Below are 21,196 nucleotides of genomic sequence, written 5' to 3' on the forward strand. Positions count from 1 at the left end.
TCAAAGTTGAAGAGGACACCATTTTGGATCAAAGCACTGTTTTTCCATTATAGTCTTGTTTTCTCTCCAAGGTGAAGACAAACCCGAAGAAGAGTCTTATTTTTGTAGCTGTGGAACACGATCCTAAAACAAGTTGAAGAGCTGTGATTATTTTTTCTTTTTTCATCATTTGACGCCGATGTGCAAGCAACAATGAATCTGTAAGAAATGTATGCTGTGAAACTCCTCTCAAAATGCAAGAAATCTTCCATCTTCTTCATCTGGTGCTCTTAATAAGGATGCTATAAGCAAAAAAACTCATCACGGCAGGAGAGAGCAATTCCACAAAAGATGAATGAATGTTGGAGTGTTGGTGAAAAATGGAATGAGGCTGAAATTGCTGTGACCGAAATTGCTTATTACCCAAAGTAAGTCGTTTTCTCTCAAGCACTGTCAAGAAATCACCCCGCGAGATCTTGAACATCGCATTCATCCAAAGCCATGCCGCTGACTGAAACCATCTTCATTATTTTGTGACTAACCGTCGTACGTCTGATGTCTCGGATTATTAGCGTGTTCTGTTTCTGTGCCTCCCATTCTCGGCTCATATGGAACATCGTGTTGTTTGTGCCCACAATCCTGCCAAAGCCCCACCGTGGCGCTTTTCTCAGGATTCATACTAAACTGTCCTGTTCCTTTTCCTGCGTGTTAAGTCGACGCTTCTGCGGGAGGTCAACCGGATGACAAAGGTATGCGGCGTGGAAGGCCGAATGAAATTCCACCAACAATTCACTCTGTGTAAGCGCATGACTAAATGTTTGGTAGCATGTACGATGTGGTTGTCAATCAACAGATTCCTTCCTTTGCAAATTTCTGCCAAGGCTGCTTCTGCTTCTGGTGACTGCTAGGGGGCGCTGTAGTTGACTGTCATGTTTGCCTTATGGTGATTTGACCTGTGTGCGTGGTGACATTGCAAATGGGTAGCATGAGTTATTTAAATATTCCAGATAAAACACAACAAAAGATATTTGGGTCTGCATAAGGTAAGGAAAGATAAATCTTAGAAAAATTGAATAACAGGAAAGTTCATTAATTTCAGTAAGTCGATTTAAAAAGTGAAACTCATATAGTCACATTCCTTAAAAAATAGATAAGTCTCTCTATAAACCAATATATATATATATATATATATATATATTTATAGAGAGAAGAAAAAAATAAATAAAATAAAAATAATAATAATTAAAAAAAAGTAAATTTTTGCTAGATAATCTCCTCATGATGTTGGACGTCTCGTCTGAAAATTGCCTACAGAAAGGAAGTGCTACCCCTGAAATGAAAGTATTAATACGTACTTGATCTCATATATATATCTATATATATATATATATATATATATATATATATATATATATATATATATATATATATATATATATATATATATAGATCAGCCTTTTTGCAGCATGTTCATGAACCAGTGTGCTAACAGCTGATTGCTTTGCTATACCACATTAGTATGTAGAGTACATCTACTGGGCTATAATAGACTACCCAACAGTGTTTCCCAACCTCAGAGCACACCACCAAAATGTCACAAATACTACATTTACTTAAAATCTCGATAATCAACCATCGTAATTGTGCTGTATGAACGTCAACAGGTGGATTCATAGTTTAGTTGCACCTTCTGCCCTCTAGTGGAAGAACTTTGAAATAATTATACCTGTAATTCAACAAAAGATACCCCTGCCAAATCTAATATTGGGGTCTAAGGAACTGAGCGATAAAAGACGGGGTGTTCAAAGCAGCACATACCGTCTTTACTTGTTAAAAAATAGTGACCACCCCTATATTTAAAAGCCTACGTGTTGTATATGTCTAATCTGTACGTACGTGTATGGGCTATCCAGTAATATATACAGATCAGTGGCATAGATAGATAAAGATACATTACTTGTAACTAAGTATTTTTGGGCCCAAATAAGTACAACTGATTAATTTCCACATGACATGTAAATTATCTATCACAGCACAAGGTTGGGAATTTTTGGACTACAGTAGACGATGGCAAACGAGGAATTATTGTAGCTATTGAACAACTTTTGTTTTAGTTTATTTTGCAACGTTAGGGGTTACGGGACCTTGAAAAATCACTTTATGAATTACTTTTTTTTACCTGTCAAAACAATCCCAGTCAATATTTATAATTCATTAATAAAAAAGTAAGTCTACAACACAGCTAACGGCAGTGCTTATGAATGTCATAAATTAGCATGGTCAAGTCCGAATGTTAACATGCATATTCATTAACACATCTCAGACGGGATTTGTTCAAAAGAATAAATCTTTTATTTTAACTGTTGTTAAAATAAAACGTTGTCAAAGTAGATGATGATGCAGGAGAAAAACTGCACAAGCAGTATTTCTCGACCCTGCGGTCGGCCTTACCAAGTGAATTGCTCATTACGTGATGGGAGGGCACGGTGTTACAGTGCTGTCACCGAGCTGTAATGACATGTTGCGTACTTAGAATGTGAATTAACATACTTGTTTTGCGTGTTGTTTTTTTAAGAAGAGCAACAGAACTTCTCCTACGAGAAGACGTGCGTCAGTAATGGTTGAAAATGAGTTCCGGCGTAGATTTGCTCTCTTCTGTCAATCTTTTTTTGGAGCAAAGCCTTTTAGAAATCGTTGCCTACTTACTGTAACCTTCTTGCAGCCGAAAAGGTAATTACTGTTATTCTTAGCAGAGGGATCACTTCATCCCCCAGCACTGCTTCACAATTACACTCACAAATGTTTACTTTCTTTTCCATTTTCCCTACTCTTTAAATTATAGCCTTCTTTCTTTTTTTCTTCTTTTTTTTGCACACACTACTTATGCAAATCAGACGAGTGTAGACCTAGCATACATGCAACAATATTCCACTCAACTCGCTAAATAATTTGACTATGATGGGAAATATCATAATTTAAAATGCACTATAAACTTTAAGGGAAAGGTAATTAAATGTTGTCTAAACTTGCAGCTCTCCAAAACAAGGAGGTGCAATTGTTTCAGTTTTTTTATTTGGAAGCAGAATTCTATGCCTTTCTGTGACTCTTCCAGTCTCTCTGTAGCATCCTAATGATGAGACTATAAAATCAGCAGCCACTTTTCTCTCAGAATATCTTGTATGAAACCTTGCAATTGTGATCGGCTATTGATCAATTGTTAGGTGTCTTCTTGGTTTCATGTCAAAATGTGAACAGCACGAAGTGGACTTAAAAAAAACCATTTGTGTTTCAATGCATCTTTTGGAAATGTGCATTTAAAACCTTAAAAAATATCAAATTAAGATTGTAGTGAATTTAGGTTGATCCTGAAAACCAAAACCCAATATCATTAACTCTTCATGAATAGGCTAGTGTGTCTCACTATGAATAATTTCCCCCCACTGGATTAGGAATCAGGAAGAAGTCCAAAGTGCCGGGTGTCATGATAACGCAGTTTGAAGCGGAACTTCCTGAGGGAATGACAACCCCCGATTTTTCCCGCAAACCCATCGCAATTACTATTCAAGAAGGTAAACTTCCAACTCTTTCCGAACAAACAATGACATGGACATCTTTACTAATGGCATGCATCACATCACAGGAAAAAGTACACTCTTTAAAGCCATAGTTGTGGGCAATCCAAAACCCACCGTCACATGGACCCGGGCACAAGAAGAAATCGTTTTTCACCCGGACAAGTGCCGGCAAAATTACAGCGCGGCGTCGCACGAGCATACTCTTGAGGTACGCCGCTAATCAAAATGTATGACCGGTGCCAAAGCAAAACAATTTTCAATGATAATACAAAAGTGCCTTTTCTGCAGTTTCCCAAGGTGGCCCCAGAGGATGCCGACACCTACAAGTGTTACGCAACGAACGATTATGGACGAGCCATTTGCACCGCCGTCCTCAACGTTATTGAGGGTATTTAGGACATTCCAACGGTGGATTATGAGAGCCTGTGTGACTTGATAACATTTAAATCTCTTTGTTATTTTTTCACAGTGGGATTCTCTAAAACCAAGGAACTTCAAAAGACATATGGAGACGGTAAGACCGGAGCACATTGTCACAAAAATGACAAATGTCTTGCATTCTACAGAACAAACTTTTAAAGAAGACACATTAGTACTGTAAGTGTTAGGGCTATTCTAGCCTTTCATCGTTCTGGGGAAGTGATTGTACTCACAGCATAAAATCTTTGGATGATTGAACACATATATTTTCATAGACGCTAACATTTTAAGCAGTCAGTGAAATGCATTGGAATTCCCCTGCTTGTCACGCCAAATCCGTCTTACGAAAATAGCGAGTTAAACAAAACAAAGCAAGGCTTTTATCCCTTAAATTACCGGTGTGATCGATTTATTTTCTGCACCTTGGTAATTATTTGTTTTCTTTTCCTTTCGCAAAGCGCAAACTCCTCTTTTCAGCCCGTCTCCCACTGAGGGGTGAACGTTTGCGAGTGTTTGTGTTAGTGAATGTTGGTTTCTTGTCAGGGTTCGTTCAAAGTCGCAAACGTTTGCCAAAAGTTTGCCAACAGTTTGAATGATTGTGCTTGTCGCACGGAAATTTTGAACATGTTCAAAATCAAAAATTCATTGCGACAAGAAAAACTGTCGGCAGCTATTAAAGCTGTTAACTAAAGTCTGTTTAAGTCTGTTAAAGTCTGCTACAAAATTATACAACATAATGTGATTCTGATTTGCTATTTGGATCGATCCGCCCAACTGTCAATGCTGTGTGAGACCGTGTTGTGGTGGCCATGACACACTCTTCTTCCCTGATGCAGCCTTGATGTTGCAAGTGCTTGTGAGCAATGTCTGCCATCCTGTGGTTAACACTGGTATTACATCTCTCAATGGCTCAGCAAGAGTAAACTTTTGTTTTTTCTAAAATGTAGCGAGGGTCACTCCAAGTGTATATAGAGAGAAAAATAAATAAATAAATATATATATATATATATATGATTTCCCATCATATAATCACTATTTACAAAGAATTATCAGAAGTGTGGATTATTTCAAAAGACAATCACAGCTGGGTGTTCTTTGTGGCTTTCCTGTCCTGTCCAGAGATACCAGACTTCCTTCGCAAAAAGCTTAAAAAATGGTCAGTACCTTTTTGTCCATGCATCTTTAACACAACTCTTATTCAGGTTAGCGTAAAAATGTTTCATTGGTGATTTCTTGTCACAGCCCCCAGGTGGGAGTGCAAGAAGAAATGGTGGTGACGTCAGAGGAGAAGATCTGGGAAATCCTCATGAATGCTGATAAAAAAGACTATGAGCGCATCTGTGCGGAATACGGCATCACCAACTTCCGTGGGATGTTGAAGAAACTGAAGCAGATGAAGCAAGATCAAGGCGTCGACATCGCAGAGGTACATGACACTTCTTTTCGTTGGATTGTAACTGTATAGTGCTAATCCGTTTTATTGTTGTACTTTTGTGGTTTTGGAATGGTTGTTTATGATTATTCTTCCAACTTTTAGGGTGCTTCATCAACAAAACTCAGCAATCTTTGCAAGTGTGCGTATCCTGTTGAAATTGTTTGTATGTTATGGGTTGCCAAGACCAAACCCCCTGGAAGTAAAGAAAAAAAAAAAAGATTGTCCAATTCACTCAAATGGGAATCTGGTATATTTGGCCAGATTTAATTCTTATCAATTTTAACCTTAATTGAGCCAAGTCAAATATTTAATTGAAAAAAAAAACTCTTGGCAAACCACCAAACAAAATGCAGCAAAAAGCATGATGATCAAATTTACTTGTGAGTGTGTGTGTGTGTGTGTGCAATTGTGTTCACAGAATGGACGAAGAAGAAGAAAAAACATCTTTATTTGACATGTACACGATACTTGACCTCCGCATTTGACCCATCAGGGTGAACACACACTGTTTATGGTGTGCACTGGATCAGGGGGCTGCTTTGAGCACCCGGAGAGCAGTTTGGCCTATCGCTGTGGGTGGTCTTGAACTGGGGTCCCCACACAGTGGCAGGTGACGATCTTCACCACTTGGCCACCGCGGCCCTCGTATGAATGAAAGGCAACAGATGGATACAGAGGCAGTTATGTACCTTCTGCCATCTAGTGGAAGACCTTTTAGTTGCTCTATCTGTCACTATAAATGCCTGGCATAGATAGAGGAATAAAGATTAATTATTTACTATTAGTAAATAAATAATAACTCTCAGGCCATTTAAGTAAAATGTAATCATTTCCCAGGCACAGACGTTGGGGGTCACCAAACTCGACACACTTTTTCGCTTTCGCTATTTAATGCGGACAGAGGGCGCTGTCAAATTTGATGATGATTTCCAGGGGTACCAGGGGTTCATATCTGCTTGCAGTCTTAATTATTACGACTTGTTTTTTCGTAATTAAAGTTTGTTGCACACATCAATACTCTGAAACACTTCGAGGAAGACGATGACGATGAAGCAAATGACTTGGACTTGGAGCTCAAAGAACTGAATAGTAAGGTATTCCTTTACAAGGTGAGACGTCGGCATCCAGAATGCTTCGATTGAACTCTTATGTTCTTAACACATTCATTGCCAGACATCTTACAGCATTTCGAGTGATCCGTCAAGACCTACAGAACCATGTTCTGTGTCCATAGAAGCACCAATATTTTTTCAATAGCTTTTTCCATTGGTTGATTTCACCTAAAACAGGTTTCAAACCAAAAAGCAGAGAAAATAAGCTTTTTGTGAAAAGAAACGTGTCAAGCAGAAGAGTGACTTTGACACTAGTATTTTGGGCATTTGTGACACCTCAAACTATAAAACCACCAAAACAAGACAGAGAAAGGGTTGTTGATGGCAAAATAATTCATTGGCAGATATACAACTAAGAAATGCGCCGAGACCGACACCGACTCACCGCATGGCTCAATCAGGGGGCTTGTTCACATGGTGTTCGCCATTCACACATTGAACTGCATCATCCTGTCTCAAGATTGCAACACAACACTTTCTACTAACTACCATGACGCATATGGAGGGCCAAAACTGCCAAAATTTAAAATGAATGATAGATGTGACATATATATATAAACTATCATCAAAAAATTAAATACAAATATATATATATATATATATATATATATATATAGTTTGTATTTGCGTTCAATTTTTGAATTAGTTTTTATTTTTCACTTTTATTTATGTATTTGTTTATTCATTTATTTATTTTTAATTTTGGCAGTTTTGGTCCTCCTTAGACACATACTCTGTTTAGACCATACATATACAGATCATGTTCAAGTGTGAGATGCCTAAACTTGTCCTTCTTCCTCCATGTTTACATTTCTCTCCCTCATAACAAGCTGGGATTCACCGCCTATTATTTATCTTCGCGCAAAAGCTTTGCAGGATCTTAAATCCAAAGTGATGCAACGTCACCATGTACTGGGACTTAATAGTCATTAAAGTGATTAACAAAATTGAATTTCACAGACAAGCTGGGTGAGACCCTCGTCTACGCTGTACTTGATATACAGCATTCGTCGGGTGCAGTAATGGTTGGATTCCAGTTGACGATTATAAACGTCCAGAGAAGCAAATGAGTTAATAGAATTTCACACTGCGTGTTTGTGTGTGTCTGTAATGACTGCAGGGCGGCGAAATGGTCGCCTTCACAAAAGAAGAATGTGATGAAATAAAACATTCTTTGAAGCAAGTTGGCAAAAAACATGACACAGGGCTCTATTCTATGGATGTGGAGGGTGCCGCTGTATTCACTGCCGACTTCAGAGGTACACATTCAGGATTGATATATATTTTAAAGCAGTTGGTTAGCTAATTCTACGGAATAAGACTCCCCAGGCATCACTATTCTATTAAAGAGCAATCTAACTTTTATACTAATGGAATCGTTGGATAAGGCGGGGGTTGATTAGTCCTTCCTGTGATAATATTGATACGCTTGTCTTTTCTTGTCATTTACATAATTCTTCAGTACCTGATGTGGACTTTGCTGTTAAAATCCAAGAGGTCAAGGCGGACGAAAGACAGGATGCACTCTTTATAAGTGTCCTAACTGCACCTCTGAATGAGATCAAGTGGTTCGGCAAGAACACGCCACTGTCTAACGGCGAAAAGTTTGAAATCACCGTCTCGGAAGATAAACTCATCCATAAACTGATCGTGCGCGATTGTTTGCAATTGGATGCCGGCATCTATGCCGCCGTGGCGGGCATCAAATCGTGCAATGCCTGGCTCATAGTCGAAGGTGAGAAATTATCTGTGTATCGTGCAAAAACATTTTTATTATAATTTTTTTTTTTTTTATAAAATGTCAACTGACTGATTAATATGTTCTTTGTTTTCTAAACTGACAGAACAGATTTTTCAGTACGAATCTGAAAACCTGAGTTTGATTTTAATATACAAATGGTAGTGTTTACATGACCCGGAAGTTTAGACAAATTAAGAAATAAATCTGAGCTCTTGACCAAAAAATTCAGGTGTAATCTATTATATTTTAATCCCCCAGCTGATAAAGAGGGTAGCAGCAAAGGAAAGAAAGTCGCTCGGAAAAACACCCTGGCCGGAGGAGCTGATGACGAAGACTTGCTGAGGATCGCCATGGAGCAGCAAGAAAGGTACCAGAAAGAAATGGAGGAGAGGCTGGAGATTGCGAAGAAGGCTCAATCAGAGCGGGACGCAGTGGAGGAAGCTGCTCGGCTGGAAGCGCAGGAGGCTAAAAAGCGGACCGCCGAAGCCAAAACGGAGGCCAAGGCTTCTGCGAAAGCCGCTGCCAAGGCAAAGAAGGCGGAAGCGCCCGTCAAAGCTGCTGTCGAACCGCTAGCAGAAGTTGTTGAGCTGAGTGAAGACAATGAAGAAGTTGGGGAGATTTCCTTATTTATGGAATCAGTAGAGGTAGATAAAGTAACAGGTGGAGAAGGTCCCCCTGTCCAAGATGGAGGTAAAGGTAAGTATGATGTTTGTAATTCAATTTACACACGCATTTCATATATATATATATATATATATATATATTCCAAAAAATATAAAAAAAATGTGGAATACCCTGTATAGTTGTATTTCATGTTGTGGTTCTATAGTTGTTTTCTTTCTCTTGTTTAATCGTGACGCTTATATTGTAACATCGTCTGCTTTTTCATGGATTTTCAGCTTTACTTTTAAAGACAATCCATGTCCTAAAATATATATATTTTTAACAGAGAAGAAAATATCAATCAACTGTGTCTTAAAATTGATTGATTTTTCCGTCCCCAAAAAATATGATAAACTAAAAACCGGAACTGACGCCGACTTTTGCTCAGTTACGAGGTGAAGGTAAGTATCGTTTGTGATTGTGAGTCAGAGTGCATATTGATAACAGATATGAGAGCACATATTAAGCAACAAATCATGTTCTTTATAAAGCTGGCATTGATTATCAACATAGGAAATGAGCAAGTCGAGAGAACCGTGCAGCCAAAAAGTGAAAAGTCTGGAAAAAAAGACAAACATCCCAAAGTAATTGTGAAAAATAAAGATGACGAAGACACTGCTGTCGGTAAGAAACGACTGAGGTTGCACACTGTAGATTATTTCCATGATCGGTAAATTCTTGGAGAATTAAAACATTAAGTTAAATGTCGCCTAGACAATTTATAGCAATACAACGTAATGTCTCTGTCGAGTCGAATTTAAAGGTCTCGTAATTGTAGAAGCTGGGTGCTTAAAGTGAGTCTTGTTAAAAAGTCAATCACCTGATTCTAGAATTGATGGATTTTTCCTAAAACAGTTATAATAAAAGCTGTTTTTTAAAAAATGGTCCTGATGCTGACTGTGCTCAGAGGCTGAAGGTATGTCAGTCTACTTTTAAACAGAGATACGAGAATATAATTTCTTCATCACACTGTCATTTATTATCACCAATAGGAAATGATCAGGGTGAGGAAACAGCAAAGCAAAAAAGTGAACAGTCTGGGACAAATGAAAAACCTCCTAAAGTGAAAATTGTGGTCGCTGAAGATGCTGCTCTTGGTAAGCAATGTCTGTAGGTAATTGAATCACCACTAAATCATTTGACAATAAAAATGCTAATTTAAATGTAGCACTGACACTTTTTATTATAGGTATACACTGTTATTGTCAAAGGCCAGAATGTTTGATGAGCATCAGGTTTGTTAAGTCAATCAACAGATTTTGCTGATTTGGCTGTTGTACTCAAAATGCAACGCTAACTCTTTTGTGGTCATTAGTCAGAATGCTAATAAGAAATACCACCCATGAGCAACGATCATGGCGAGGAAAGTGCCGAACAAAAAAGTGAAAAGTCTGGGGGGGGGAAAGAAAATCATCCCAAAGTGAAATGGTAAAGTAATAAATGGGGAATCTTGTTCTATAGTTGCTTTACTTAACATTGAAAAGAATACAGTACATTGCATTTAATCGAAACTACTTTGCAAAGTAGAACGTCATATTTGTTAAGTCAATCCATCATTCTAGAGTTGACACATTTTTCAATAGAACCGATGACAACTTTGAGAATATTTGACAATAGTCGGTCGGAGTGCATATTAACTAAGACATTAACAATCTGGATAAAGCTGCCATTTATCATCACTAATAGGAAATGATCATGGTGAGGAAACTGCAGAGCAAAACAGTGAAAAGTCTGGGACTAAAGAAAACTGTCCCAAAGAGAAAATTGTGGACATTAAAGACACTGATGTTGGTAAGAAATGTCTGGAGTTACACACGGCAAATTATTTCACGGTCGATCATTTTTTGGGGTAGATATCGAGGTAGCACTGACAATTTAGTGGAAAACCCCTGTTTCGTCAAGTTAAAGAATTAACACAAAAACTATAAAAAGCCTCATATCATCATGTTTGTGAAGTCTTGAAAATGGTGACGTGTCACCTATTTGCATTGTTTTTATGTGCGTTCACCTTTTGTGTGTACAATGTGTGCCAAGAGTGGAGTGATGTTCAAGTCTCAATAGCAATTTGCATTTAAGCATGGTGCTGTATATGCGTGCATGGAATGACTGTATTTCCTCAATTGGCAGCCATTTGTCAAATAGCCAGGCAGTCATCCACAAATGAACGCCTGCCTCAAACATTCCAACATGAGAAAAAAACATAGAAACGGTAAGAATTGCAATAAACGTAACGTTGTGTAAAATTGTCCTAGTTTTAATGTAGTCAACGAAAACAAAACAAAAATAATTTCGACAACAAACATTTTTCACTGGACTAAAACTAGACTGGACTAGACATAAACCCTCATTAATAAACAATAACTGGGACTAAATCAGTATGCATTTTCGTCGAGTAATGAAGACGAGACGAAAATGTACTTCACTTAATAAAAATTGGAATAAAATCTATGGACATTTTAGTTCATGAACAGAAACAAGACAAATATATGATTTTGTAAAATCTTATTTGACACTATTCATGTGACACAGAGTGATACACCCCCTTTCAAATATTTAGCTAGCAAGTGCAACATGCACAAACACATGGGACAGATAGGAGGTGGATTCACGGTGAAAAGTTTACAGAAAAAAAAGTAAATTATAGTTATAATTTAAGAGTAATCCCGAATGCTAACTAATGCTTGCTAATTTACTAGCTCAATACATGGAACCATAGTAGCCACTGTAATTGTGTGTGAAGTTGTTTTTTCATCAAAGAGATGAGAGAACATTTTATGTGAAATAGTTTTAGATCCGAAATGTTCAACATATGCTGACAAAAAAATATATACAGGGGCAAAATGATTGTCCTGACTAAAATTTGACTAAAACGTTGACAGTTTTTGTTGACTGAAACTAGACGAATACAATTATATTTTCTTGGCCTAAAATAAAAACTAAAATGTTAGATTTACAGTTGACTAAAAATGGACTAAATAAAAACAGGATGAGGTTGATTTACTGTGATAAAAACTAACAAGCGTCACTAAAATTGGACTTAAACTGAGACTAAATAAATAAACACTAATATAGATCAAATTAACACTAATGAGTCCATGAAAGACTTCTTTATCTTATAAATTCATGTCAGCACTATTTGTGGAAATATGGTATGTACGAATAGTTTTTTTCTGATGGTACTTTTTGTATCAAATATTATCTGTGCTAACTAACACGCATTGCCATTGCTCTACTCCTGAATGTCAGTGTTACAAATGTTGTTGATGTTATGTTTTAACGCAATCAATTAGAAACCCCGGATTGATGGTACTCACCATGATGTCACCTAAAAGCAAAACAAAAATAAAGACTGTTATCTATTGGCACTGGACCACGCAGGAAGTGATAAAGGAGATGAGAATGAGGAAGAGGAAGAGGAGGAAGAGGAAGAGCAGTCGGGATCTGGCAAGCGTGTCAGAGTAAGGCAAGGCCCGCTGATCGAGGAGACAATCATTGGTAAGATGGCGCGCGTTGCATTACCTTCTGCATGTGGAAGTACTTTGTATTTTAATAATGAAGTCATTTGTTAAGAAAATGACTTTTAATGTGTTTGGAGACTTTACATCTATCGTGCTTGTGCAAACTAATTGAATAAATGACCTTTCCCAGTCATTGTTTCTCGACAGGAGTGCATTTCACCTTTGAGTGCCTTGGGGATATGCTAATCAAATTGGATGCACTTGCGAGGGCACCCCATACAATTACAGCCCTAATAGGCAAATGAATGAAAACATAGTGGGGTCTCGCGTGCGACACGCAATGCATCTGCGACTTAATTAGACCTGATGACGGGAGGTAATGTACTGTTGAATGTGTATGTGTTTTCACCTCCATCTCATATGTGCTGTGTTTGCAGACAGTGTGGACGCATTTGTGCTCCGTGTGCATTCATGTTAACAATCTTGCTTGCTTTCCGCATCTTAATTGAGGATGAGTCAGTGCGTTGAGGGCAATTACTCAAATGAACACAACGGCTTCAACCGTTTGTGTTCTTCGACGGAAGCAGTAGCGTTTGTGTTGCAGAGATGCCTTTTGATCATTTCAAGATGGAGGACAACTCGGCTGCCTCTTGAACTATTTTTGCACGGAGAAGACGCAATTGTACATTTTATCTTCAGAGTAACTCAAGAAGAGCAGCAAGACATCTCCAATCTTACGGATGAAGACGAAAGCTAAACAATGACAAAGACACCCACTCTTTCTACCATAGCTTCTTCAAATACATAAAACCTCAATTCTAGCATGTGTAGAACAAAATAGAACTACTTAACGATTCATGAGGTAAGTGTGCTCAGATGTGGATTAATCCCCCCCTACCCCATAGTTGGATTTGTCAACTGCAAATGCAACAACATGCTGAGGTCAGCAGCGCTGGCTCTGTTTCACTACTTACCGGTTGAATAATCCCCAGATCCAGGTGTGCACTTCCACGTCGGACTCTCCGACTGCAAAGCCATCATTGGGGAGGATGCGGAACTTGTGTGTAAACTCAGTAGCGAGGACTGTGAGGGTATCTGGTACAAAGACGGAGAAGAGGTAAAGACTTGTAAACTAATAAGTGTTTTCTTTTCTAAATAATTTTTGGATTTGACTGAGTTTGTTTCCAGATCAAGTCGACAGAGGGTATGGCCATTGTAAAAGAAGGAAGCTACCATAAGCTAAAACTTCACAAAGTCCCAGAGGAATTTGCAGGAATATATAAGTTTGAAGCAGATGGCCGCAAGACGGAGGCCTTGGTTGTTGTTGAAGGTAGGCAATGCAAAGTAAACATTACAAAGGTTCTGACATAATTTGTGTGATGTAGTTACCAAAAAATATACAGTGCCTAAAATCAGTAGGATCAAAAATAACCCAAATTGTGTCAAGAATGGACCAACCCTCCTATTGAGTTATTTGACCCAAATTAAATTAATAACCGACAAAGCAAACTATTTTGGCGGGTTGTTTTGTGGGTTATTTATTTGATCCAACTTTTTGGGTTAATTGAAATACCCAATAGAATTGGGTCGAAAAATAACTGACTGACTTGGAGTTATTTAACCCAAAAATTTAAATAAAAAGATTTTGTGAGTTTTTAATTTAATTTGACCCAACTTTTTGGCTAAATTGAATAACCCAAAAAGTTGGGTAAGTCCCTTTTTGACACAATTTGGGTTATTTTTGATTTTTTGAGTGTGTCAACTATTATTTATTATTTTATATATTTTTTTAGATCCTCCCAGATTTGACCCAGAGGAACTAAACACCTTTATCACTCCTGTCACTGTGAAAAAGGGGCACAAAGCAACCTTTAAGTTATCCTATATGGGACGAGAGCCGATAAAAGTTCAGTGGTTCCTTGAAGGGGAAGAACTTTCGGACGAAGCCAACATCAAGCTAGAGAACTCGGACGGCTACACACGTCTGCTTCTGATCAAGTTGCAGCGCAAGGACAGTGGTGAAGTCAAGTTGAAGCTCAAAAATGAGTTTGGTACTGCAGAGGCCTTAACTCAACTGCTTGTACAAGGTATGTATCGGACTCAAATACATACAGTGGAGCCTCCAAAGTCAAACGATACACTGGCTTCCAAGCTCCAAGCTGTATGACTTTTGGGGCATTAGACTTTGGTGGTGTTATGGAAAATAATTATTCAGCACATATTAGCATAAGTTTATACTGTATTGTGGACCCCTGTATTTTCGTTAACAATGGTCTTTTCACTTCTTGTACATGAAGCGATAACAAAGTGATTTTGACTGATAAGCCTGCTGGGAACAGACTGCTTGCTTTCCTGTCTAGCTGACCCTCCCTTCTCCTCCCAAAAACCTAACTAGGCAGCATAGAGAATCTTCCCGTGATTCTTACTGTGCACTCTCTCACAGATCACTATCTTGTTTGGCTGCTCTGATAGACTTGTGTATATTTGAAGCTTCAAATACTGTATAAGGAAACCCAAAAGACAAATTGTTTTCCAGACATCATACATACATCTCACCTAACTACTGAAAATTCCACAACACAGGTTCCACTGTATTTTCAAACAGTTCAAAAAATTTAATTTTCTAATTAATATCTTTAACGCCCCTCGACAGATAAGCCTACTTCCCCGATGGGACCTGTAGAAATTGTGGAAGCTTCCTCCTCTGCAATCGAGATCAAGTGGCGGCCGCCGAAAGACAGCGGCGGCTGCAAGATAGGCAACTATATCCTCGAGCGGCAACAGATTGGTCGCAACACCTGGAAGAAGGTTGGGCCTATCGGTCCACTGGCCAAATACCGGGACTTAGACGTAGACCATGGTCGCAGGTACTGCTACCGCATCAGAGTGGAGACTGAAATGGGCACCAGCGAGCTAATGGAAACGGAGGACATTCAAGCTGGGACAAAAGGTATACCAATGCCATCGCGGATGTATTGCATTAATATTCACTAATGCATATTTATTGATGATTTTAAATAGGAGAAAGAAAGAAAAAAAATCCCGTCAGATGTGAAAATCTGGAAAAGACAAAACGCTATGCTAATTGTTAGCTTATGTGGTAACTAAACTGCGGTCGAAAACTCGAATAACTTTGATAAATGTTCAACAAACCTCCAACATCACATTTTTTCATGTGTTTGTGTCTAAAATGCATGGGAGGGTAATTTCAGACTTACTTAAAACTACAGAAGGCGCCATTGTAACCTGTACCAATCAGTATTAGCAGAATTTTACATTGTCTCTACTCTTGTGTAGCCTTTTGTTTCATAACTAAAATTGTGTGCGCACACACACACAGCATACCCTGGACCTCCATCAACACCAAGGGTTGCCAGTGCCTTCAAGGACTGCATCAACCTCGCCTGGTCTCCTCCAGCCAACACGGGAGGCACCAATATTCTCGGATACAACCTTGAAAAGCGCAAAAAGGGAAGCAACCTCTGGGGTCAAGTCAACCCGCCAGAAGAGATGATTAGAGGTTACATTTTATGTCCTTGAGCAATATAAATTTTTGATGAGGCTTTTTTATTTATTGTTGTTTTACACCCCAACAGCTAAAGGGTTTGCTGTTAAAGACGTGGTCGAGGGAATAGAATATGAATTTCGTGTGGCGGCTATAAATAACTCTGGAGCAGGTGAATTCAGCACACCTTCGGAGTTTGTCTTTGCCAGAGATCCCAAAAGTAGGTGGTAACTTGGAAATTTAAGGGCAGTTATATTGCTAAGCTAATCCTGAAAAAGGTCATACTGATTATAAACTGTGCTTTGCAGAGCCTCCTGGAAAAGTCATTGATTTTAAGGTGACCGACTCGAGCTACACGACTCTATGCCTGTCTTGGATCAAACCCAAGGATATTAAGGGGGTCCAGGACGAAGCCAAAGGATACTTTGTGGAGATCCGTCCCGCAGAGAACACAGAGTGGAATCGTTGTAATTCCAATTTAGTAACCACAAATTTCTACACAGTGAAAAACTTGAAGTCGATGGCCATGTACTGGGTGAGAGTCATCGCTACCAACGATGGAGGAGATGGTGAACCACAGGATTTGGACAACTACATCCTTGCTATGCCGCCTCCTGGTGATTTTTTTTTTTTACTTCTTCGCTGCACTGGTTTAAATCTAAAAGAAGTGCTTCCTTAAATGAACACTAAGAATGGATTTTATAGTGAAAATCTGGTCTTTTTAAAATACAAACAATATGGGCTTTTCTTTACCTAGTAAGACCACGTTTCACCGACACAAAGATCAAGAGTTTTATGGTGGTGCAAGCCGGAAATTCAGCACGGTTTACAATGAACTTTGAGGTAATTGTCTTTAGAAATGCCATTTAGATGTAGAAATTTCTCATTCAGTCATTATCTTTTTATGTCCCCTGCAGGCCTCCCCTTGGCCCGAGGTGACATGGCTGAAAGATGACGTGCCGGCCACTAAAAAGGTGACGATTAGCAATGCGGAAGGCACATCACAGCTTTTGATTCCTTCTGCCGAGCGCTCGGACTCTGGTGTCTACACCATTGTTGTCAAGAACATTGCGGGACAAGAAACCTTCAGTATTGAAATAAGAGTCACAGGTGAGTGTTAGTAGTACACGGGGTCCTTGGTTTATGCGTATAGTTCTGTTTTTACGACACTGGTTATGGTGTGACCGTAATTATGACTTCACTGCTGCATTAATGTAGTTATGTCACAGCCCATCTTACATCCAACTTCGAGATCACGTATCACTGCTGTAGGAACAGAACTCCATCGTAAACTGAGGACAGCCTGTGCAGTTAAGACCTAAAAGTATGTTTACAAACTTGGCCAGATAGTGAGTTAAAGTTGATTTTTATGAGATGCATGACTTTTCGTTGCTACAAATGACACAAGACGAGACAATGTGTTATAAATGTGTTTTCATATTGAAAACTATTAGCCTTTTTTTTTTTATTATTATTATTATTATTCAGATCCCTGACCATTTTTAGGAATCACAATCTTGCACCTTTTTCAAAACGATCATGTGGTAACTTTGAGCATAATCTGCACCATTATATTAATATCTACATTTAGAATATTGTATGTGATCGTACAGGAGGTGCTTAGTTTATGACGGAGTTCCGTTCCTACGGCAATCAGTTAAGCAAAATTTGAACAATAATGCAGAGTCTTGTTTAAGTCTTCAAAAATACAGAGTACAGAAAGACATTTCTAGGCCATACATTTTAAACAAAAGGGGGAAAAAAGCCTTTACTCATGAGGTTGGCTTTCATACTGGGAAAGACACAAATGAGTCGATTGCACGTAATTTGTACCCACAAAACACAGTAGGCCTAAAGTGAAGTAAACCCAGGAAGCCCTGTGCTCAGTTATTAACTCATTCACTCCCAACTATTTTCACTGAAGCAACCCCCTTCGCTCCCGGCTGTTTTACTGGATTTGACAGATTTTGAATGGCCCACAGAATATTGTGTTCTCTTGCAATAAAAACATGGAACCTACCAAAATAAAGATTAGAGTATCTTATTTAACTAGGAAAAAACATATATTTATATCGGTTTCTGTTTTGCAGCAATTAGCATTAGAATATAGCTAAGTTTCATCATTATTCACAATTCTGTTTAAAACTGAGGGGGGGGGGCTCTTTCATGGCCGTGGTTGATCTCTTATACTCTGCTGCTACCTGCTGGCCGATTTTGTAATAACAACCATTGCCATGACCATTCTCTTCAGTTCAGAGGCTGCATCAAAGCATTTTGTATGCTCTAGCATAAAAAAAAAAAAATATATATATATATATATATATATATATATATATATATATATATATATATAAATATGTTTTTGGGAGCATGGTAATATTTAAAATAGAACGTATTTATACGTTTTTTTTAAACATTATGATTTATTTTTAACTCCAGATGAGCCAAAGCCACCAGGCCCAGTGGAAATAGAAGAAAATGTGCTGGGCACCGTAACCATTTCATGGGAGCCTTCTCCAGATGAGAAACGTGACGACAGGTTGCATTACATGGTGATGAAGCGCGATTCCAGCAAGCGAACATGGAACACAGTTGCAGATCACATCTTTAACAATAAGTTCACAGCCTGCAACATAATGCCGGGCAGAGAGTACAGGTTCCGTGTCTATGCCAAGAATGACATGGGCTCCTCCAAAGCCTCCGAATCACCAAAGTGGCTGATACCAGTCAAGAAAGGTATGCACACTGGCAAATTTTTCTATAACAATAACATTCGAGTTAATTCACATCTACTTTTCTTCAGAAAAGTTCATAATAATCAGGCCGGCATCCAAAACCTGGGATCTCCAGTGCCCCCCAAAGTTCCTCGTCCCGCTGAAAATGCACACCGCTCCCCAAGGATACGAATGCTACATGAGCTGTGCGTTAAAGGGGGACCCAACACCTCATGTCACGTGGCTTCGCAACAACGTTAGCCTAAATACCAACACCAACTACTACATCTCCAACACCTGCGGAGTCTGCTCTCTGCTCATACTGAGGGTCGGATCCAAGGACACTGGAGAATACAAGGTGGTCGCGGAAAACCCCATGGGGAGAGCAGAGTGCTCTACAAAGTTGACAGTTAGGGGTAAGTCTTTATTAGTAGATGTCTGCACAGGATTTGGTTGCATCAAGAAAAACATCTAAATAAATCTAGTCTTTTTTTCTTCTTTTCTTTTTTCAGAATGAAAAAACAAAAATGCAGGACGGACCTGTGACCAGAAAAGAAATCTAAGCTGTCACTTGCATGAAATCTTCATCTTCAGTGGTGAAACAAGCATGATCACCAAATAATGACTTTTTTTTTTAAGTAACCTTTCACAAGACACATTTGTAGGAATGCGTGCCTAACAGCAAACACATGGTATACAGCAAATACATTCATGTTGTATGCATTTCAATCAAAGCTGACTGTCCACTGACTGAATTGGTTAACTCCCAAAACGTGAAATTGTTTTTGAGTTGAATGTAAATAAAACTTTTTGACTCACAATAAAGAGCCTTCTTTATTTATTTATGTATTTATTTTATCCAGCACCAGTGGTAGCATTACAGGAGTATTGCCAAATTACAATTAAGAGTGTGTCCCCAAATAGTGGCCAACCTCTCGCAAACGCTGTGCCACTAATTAGTAACCGGATGCCTCATCCAACACAGACATCAAAGATTTAACAGCTGAAACTATTTCAACTCCAAAGCAGCAGGATCGGAGCGCAAATAGTCTCTCAGATGACTTCAAGTAACTTGGGAGCATTACCAAATGTTGTAACTGAATTCCCTAGTTACCAGTAAAATATTGTGCATGACAGAAGCCCGTTGCTGAGAAGTGTGTGCAGTTTATTTAAGTCTTTAGGTCAATTCTTGCTCATTACTGCATTCCACAGGCAGTCACCTGCAAGTGTCTGTATTGATATAAAATGCTAACCTGGCAATATTCAGACTGAGAATTGTGATTCACTCAAGGGAGTTCTTCACATTATGAATCTGGGACTGCTCCACGGTGATTTGCTCAGGAAAGGCGGGACATTCTGTACAATACTTCGAGCTGATTAGACGATGTGGCATCTTGTGCACGTTTGTTTTGACCAGTCGTCTTCGGTCTCGTCTTAGGTAAAAAAAAAAAGCACGAACATCTTTACCAGATAAAAATGCACGAAGCGCTTCTTGCTGTTCAACATTCAATGAGGAAACGGTGAGTAATTCTGCAAGAACAGAATTAGTTGCAGTGTCCATTCCTCTGTTAGGTTTGTTTGTTTCCCCCGGCATTGGCGCTTCCTGGTTTCGTCACAGCTGCATGTCCCGCCCTAAACAAGGCCTGATTGGTCCAACCTAAAAAAGGTCGGTTGCGAACGTATCAGCGGGAGCAGTATACGACGGCGTATCAGGGCCACGTATAAATATTTTTTTTAGAGGGTGGGGGCAATATTCAGAGAAAAAATTTGCAAATTTAAAAATATTGATATTATTTTTACGTGGCCCTAATACGCCGTCATAGCAGTACAAGATGTATTCTCGTAGTATTTGTGAACAAATCCCGCGAGAATTCAGCTTGCTGGCAATTTTACTGAAATGCTGCTTTTACCTGTATACGTAGAAGCATATGCACTCTGTAAAGTAACTATCTGGGGAGTAATTTTAGTCTGATTATTTGAACATTAAAAAAATAACACATTAGATTTAGTCATTACTGTAAAATGTGCTTATTTTAGTGTAACGCATTACATGTTACTGATGTCCACCAGCATTGACACACCTTAAATAAATGGCTTCTGTTTAATGGAGACAGTCCCGACATATGTATTCATATTTCTGTTTCTTTTGGCACTAGGTGAAACCTGAAAATAGCAAGAAAATATAAAACACTTTGACACTTATGCAGGAGGTCTGCGCTGCTAATTTATGCCCACATGATCTAGCATTACTTCCCAGCGCATATATTTTTTTTTAAGGGCGGTTGAGGTCCAAGTTTAGTGTCACTAAAGAAGAGAGGGTCAACTGTTAGCCTCAGCGGGGTGCCACTACTCAGATTCCTTGGGACGGGTTCCTTACAATACTAAATATTAAAAAGATTTGGCCACATTTGCAAGTATTTGTGTTTTTCTACCACTGACATTTGTTTACAGTACACAACAAAATTAAAGCAACACTTTCCCTGTTGATAAATGTAACAGAGAGGCTAAGGCTGATGATGGGCCATTAAAATAAGAATTCCAAAGACCTTCAAGTGAAAAAAAAATGCCAAAATTGCTGTGCTAAAGGCCCAGAG

The 21,196-nt window shown here is 38.7% G+C and overlaps 1 protein-coding gene and 1 long non-coding RNA gene across 5 annotated transcripts in view; one reads left to right on the forward strand and one right to left on the reverse strand.

Annotated features, from left to right (window-relative positions):
- Positions 1-21,196, reverse strand: part of LOC147167573 (uncharacterized) — a 158,885-nt gene that overhangs the window by 88,018 nt on the left and 49,671 nt on the right. For both annotated transcript variants that reach the window (XR_015096391.1, XR_015096390.1), the window contains exon 4: positions 13,358-13,478. This is a non-coding gene — a long non-coding RNA (uncharacterized LOC147167573). The remainder of the gene's footprint in view (positions 1-13,357; positions 13,479-21,196) is intronic.
- On the forward strand, positions 14-19,396 carry LOC147167574 (immunoglobulin-like and fibronectin type III domain-containing protein 1). Of its 3 annotated transcripts, XM_086088118.1 has the most exons (24): positions 157-200; positions 278-728; positions 3,429-3,548; positions 3,620-3,762; positions 3,843-3,942; positions 4,024-4,068; positions 5,094-5,130; positions 5,217-5,400; positions 7,642-7,780; positions 7,984-8,256; positions 8,521-8,958; positions 12,304-12,420; positions 13,376-13,500; positions 13,572-13,713; positions 14,177-14,470; positions 15,037-15,333; positions 15,724-15,903; positions 15,980-16,108; positions 16,197-16,505; positions 16,646-16,731; positions 16,806-16,998; positions 18,328-18,624; positions 18,692-19,018; positions 19,115-19,396. In XM_086088118.1, exons 3-24 carry the CDS (start codon positions 3,461-3,463, stop codon positions 19,117-19,119), a joined length of 3,948 nt encoding a protein of 1,315 aa, XP_085944244.1. In that variant the 5' UTR covers positions 157-200; positions 278-728; positions 3,429-3,460; the 3' UTR covers positions 19,120-19,396. The 3 variants fall into 3 exon arrangements, with proteins under 3 accessions (XP_085944243.1, XP_085944244.1, XP_085944245.1); XM_086088117.1 differs by having other exon boundaries at positions 14-728; XM_086088119.1 differs by lacking the exons at positions 157-200; positions 278-728 and having other exon boundaries at positions 2,438-3,548.

Source organism: Leptonotus elevatus, chromosome 10 (assembly GCF_054856555.1).
Source record: "Leptonotus elevatus isolate MCC_2025b chromosome 10, RoL_Lele_1.0, whole genome shotgun sequence".
In the NCBI taxonomy this organism is placed as follows: Eukaryota; Metazoa; Chordata; class Actinopteri; order Syngnathiformes; family Syngnathidae; genus Leptonotus; species Leptonotus elevatus.

Bases quoted from the DNA above. Each gene is read 5' to 3' on its own strand.
- LOC147167574 (XM_086088117.1), top strand. From the start codon at position 3,461: ATGATAACGCAGTTTGAAGCGGAACTTCCTGAGGGAATGACAACCCCC. The intron at 13,714-14,176 runs GTAGGCAATGCA...ATATTTTTTTAG, and splicing joins GGCCTTGGTTGTTGTTGAAG to ATCCTCCCAGATTTGACCCA. The intron at 16,506-16,645 runs GTGATTTTTTTT...TTCTTTACCTAG, and splicing joins CCTTGCTATGCCGCCTCCTG to TAAGACCACGTTTCACCGAC.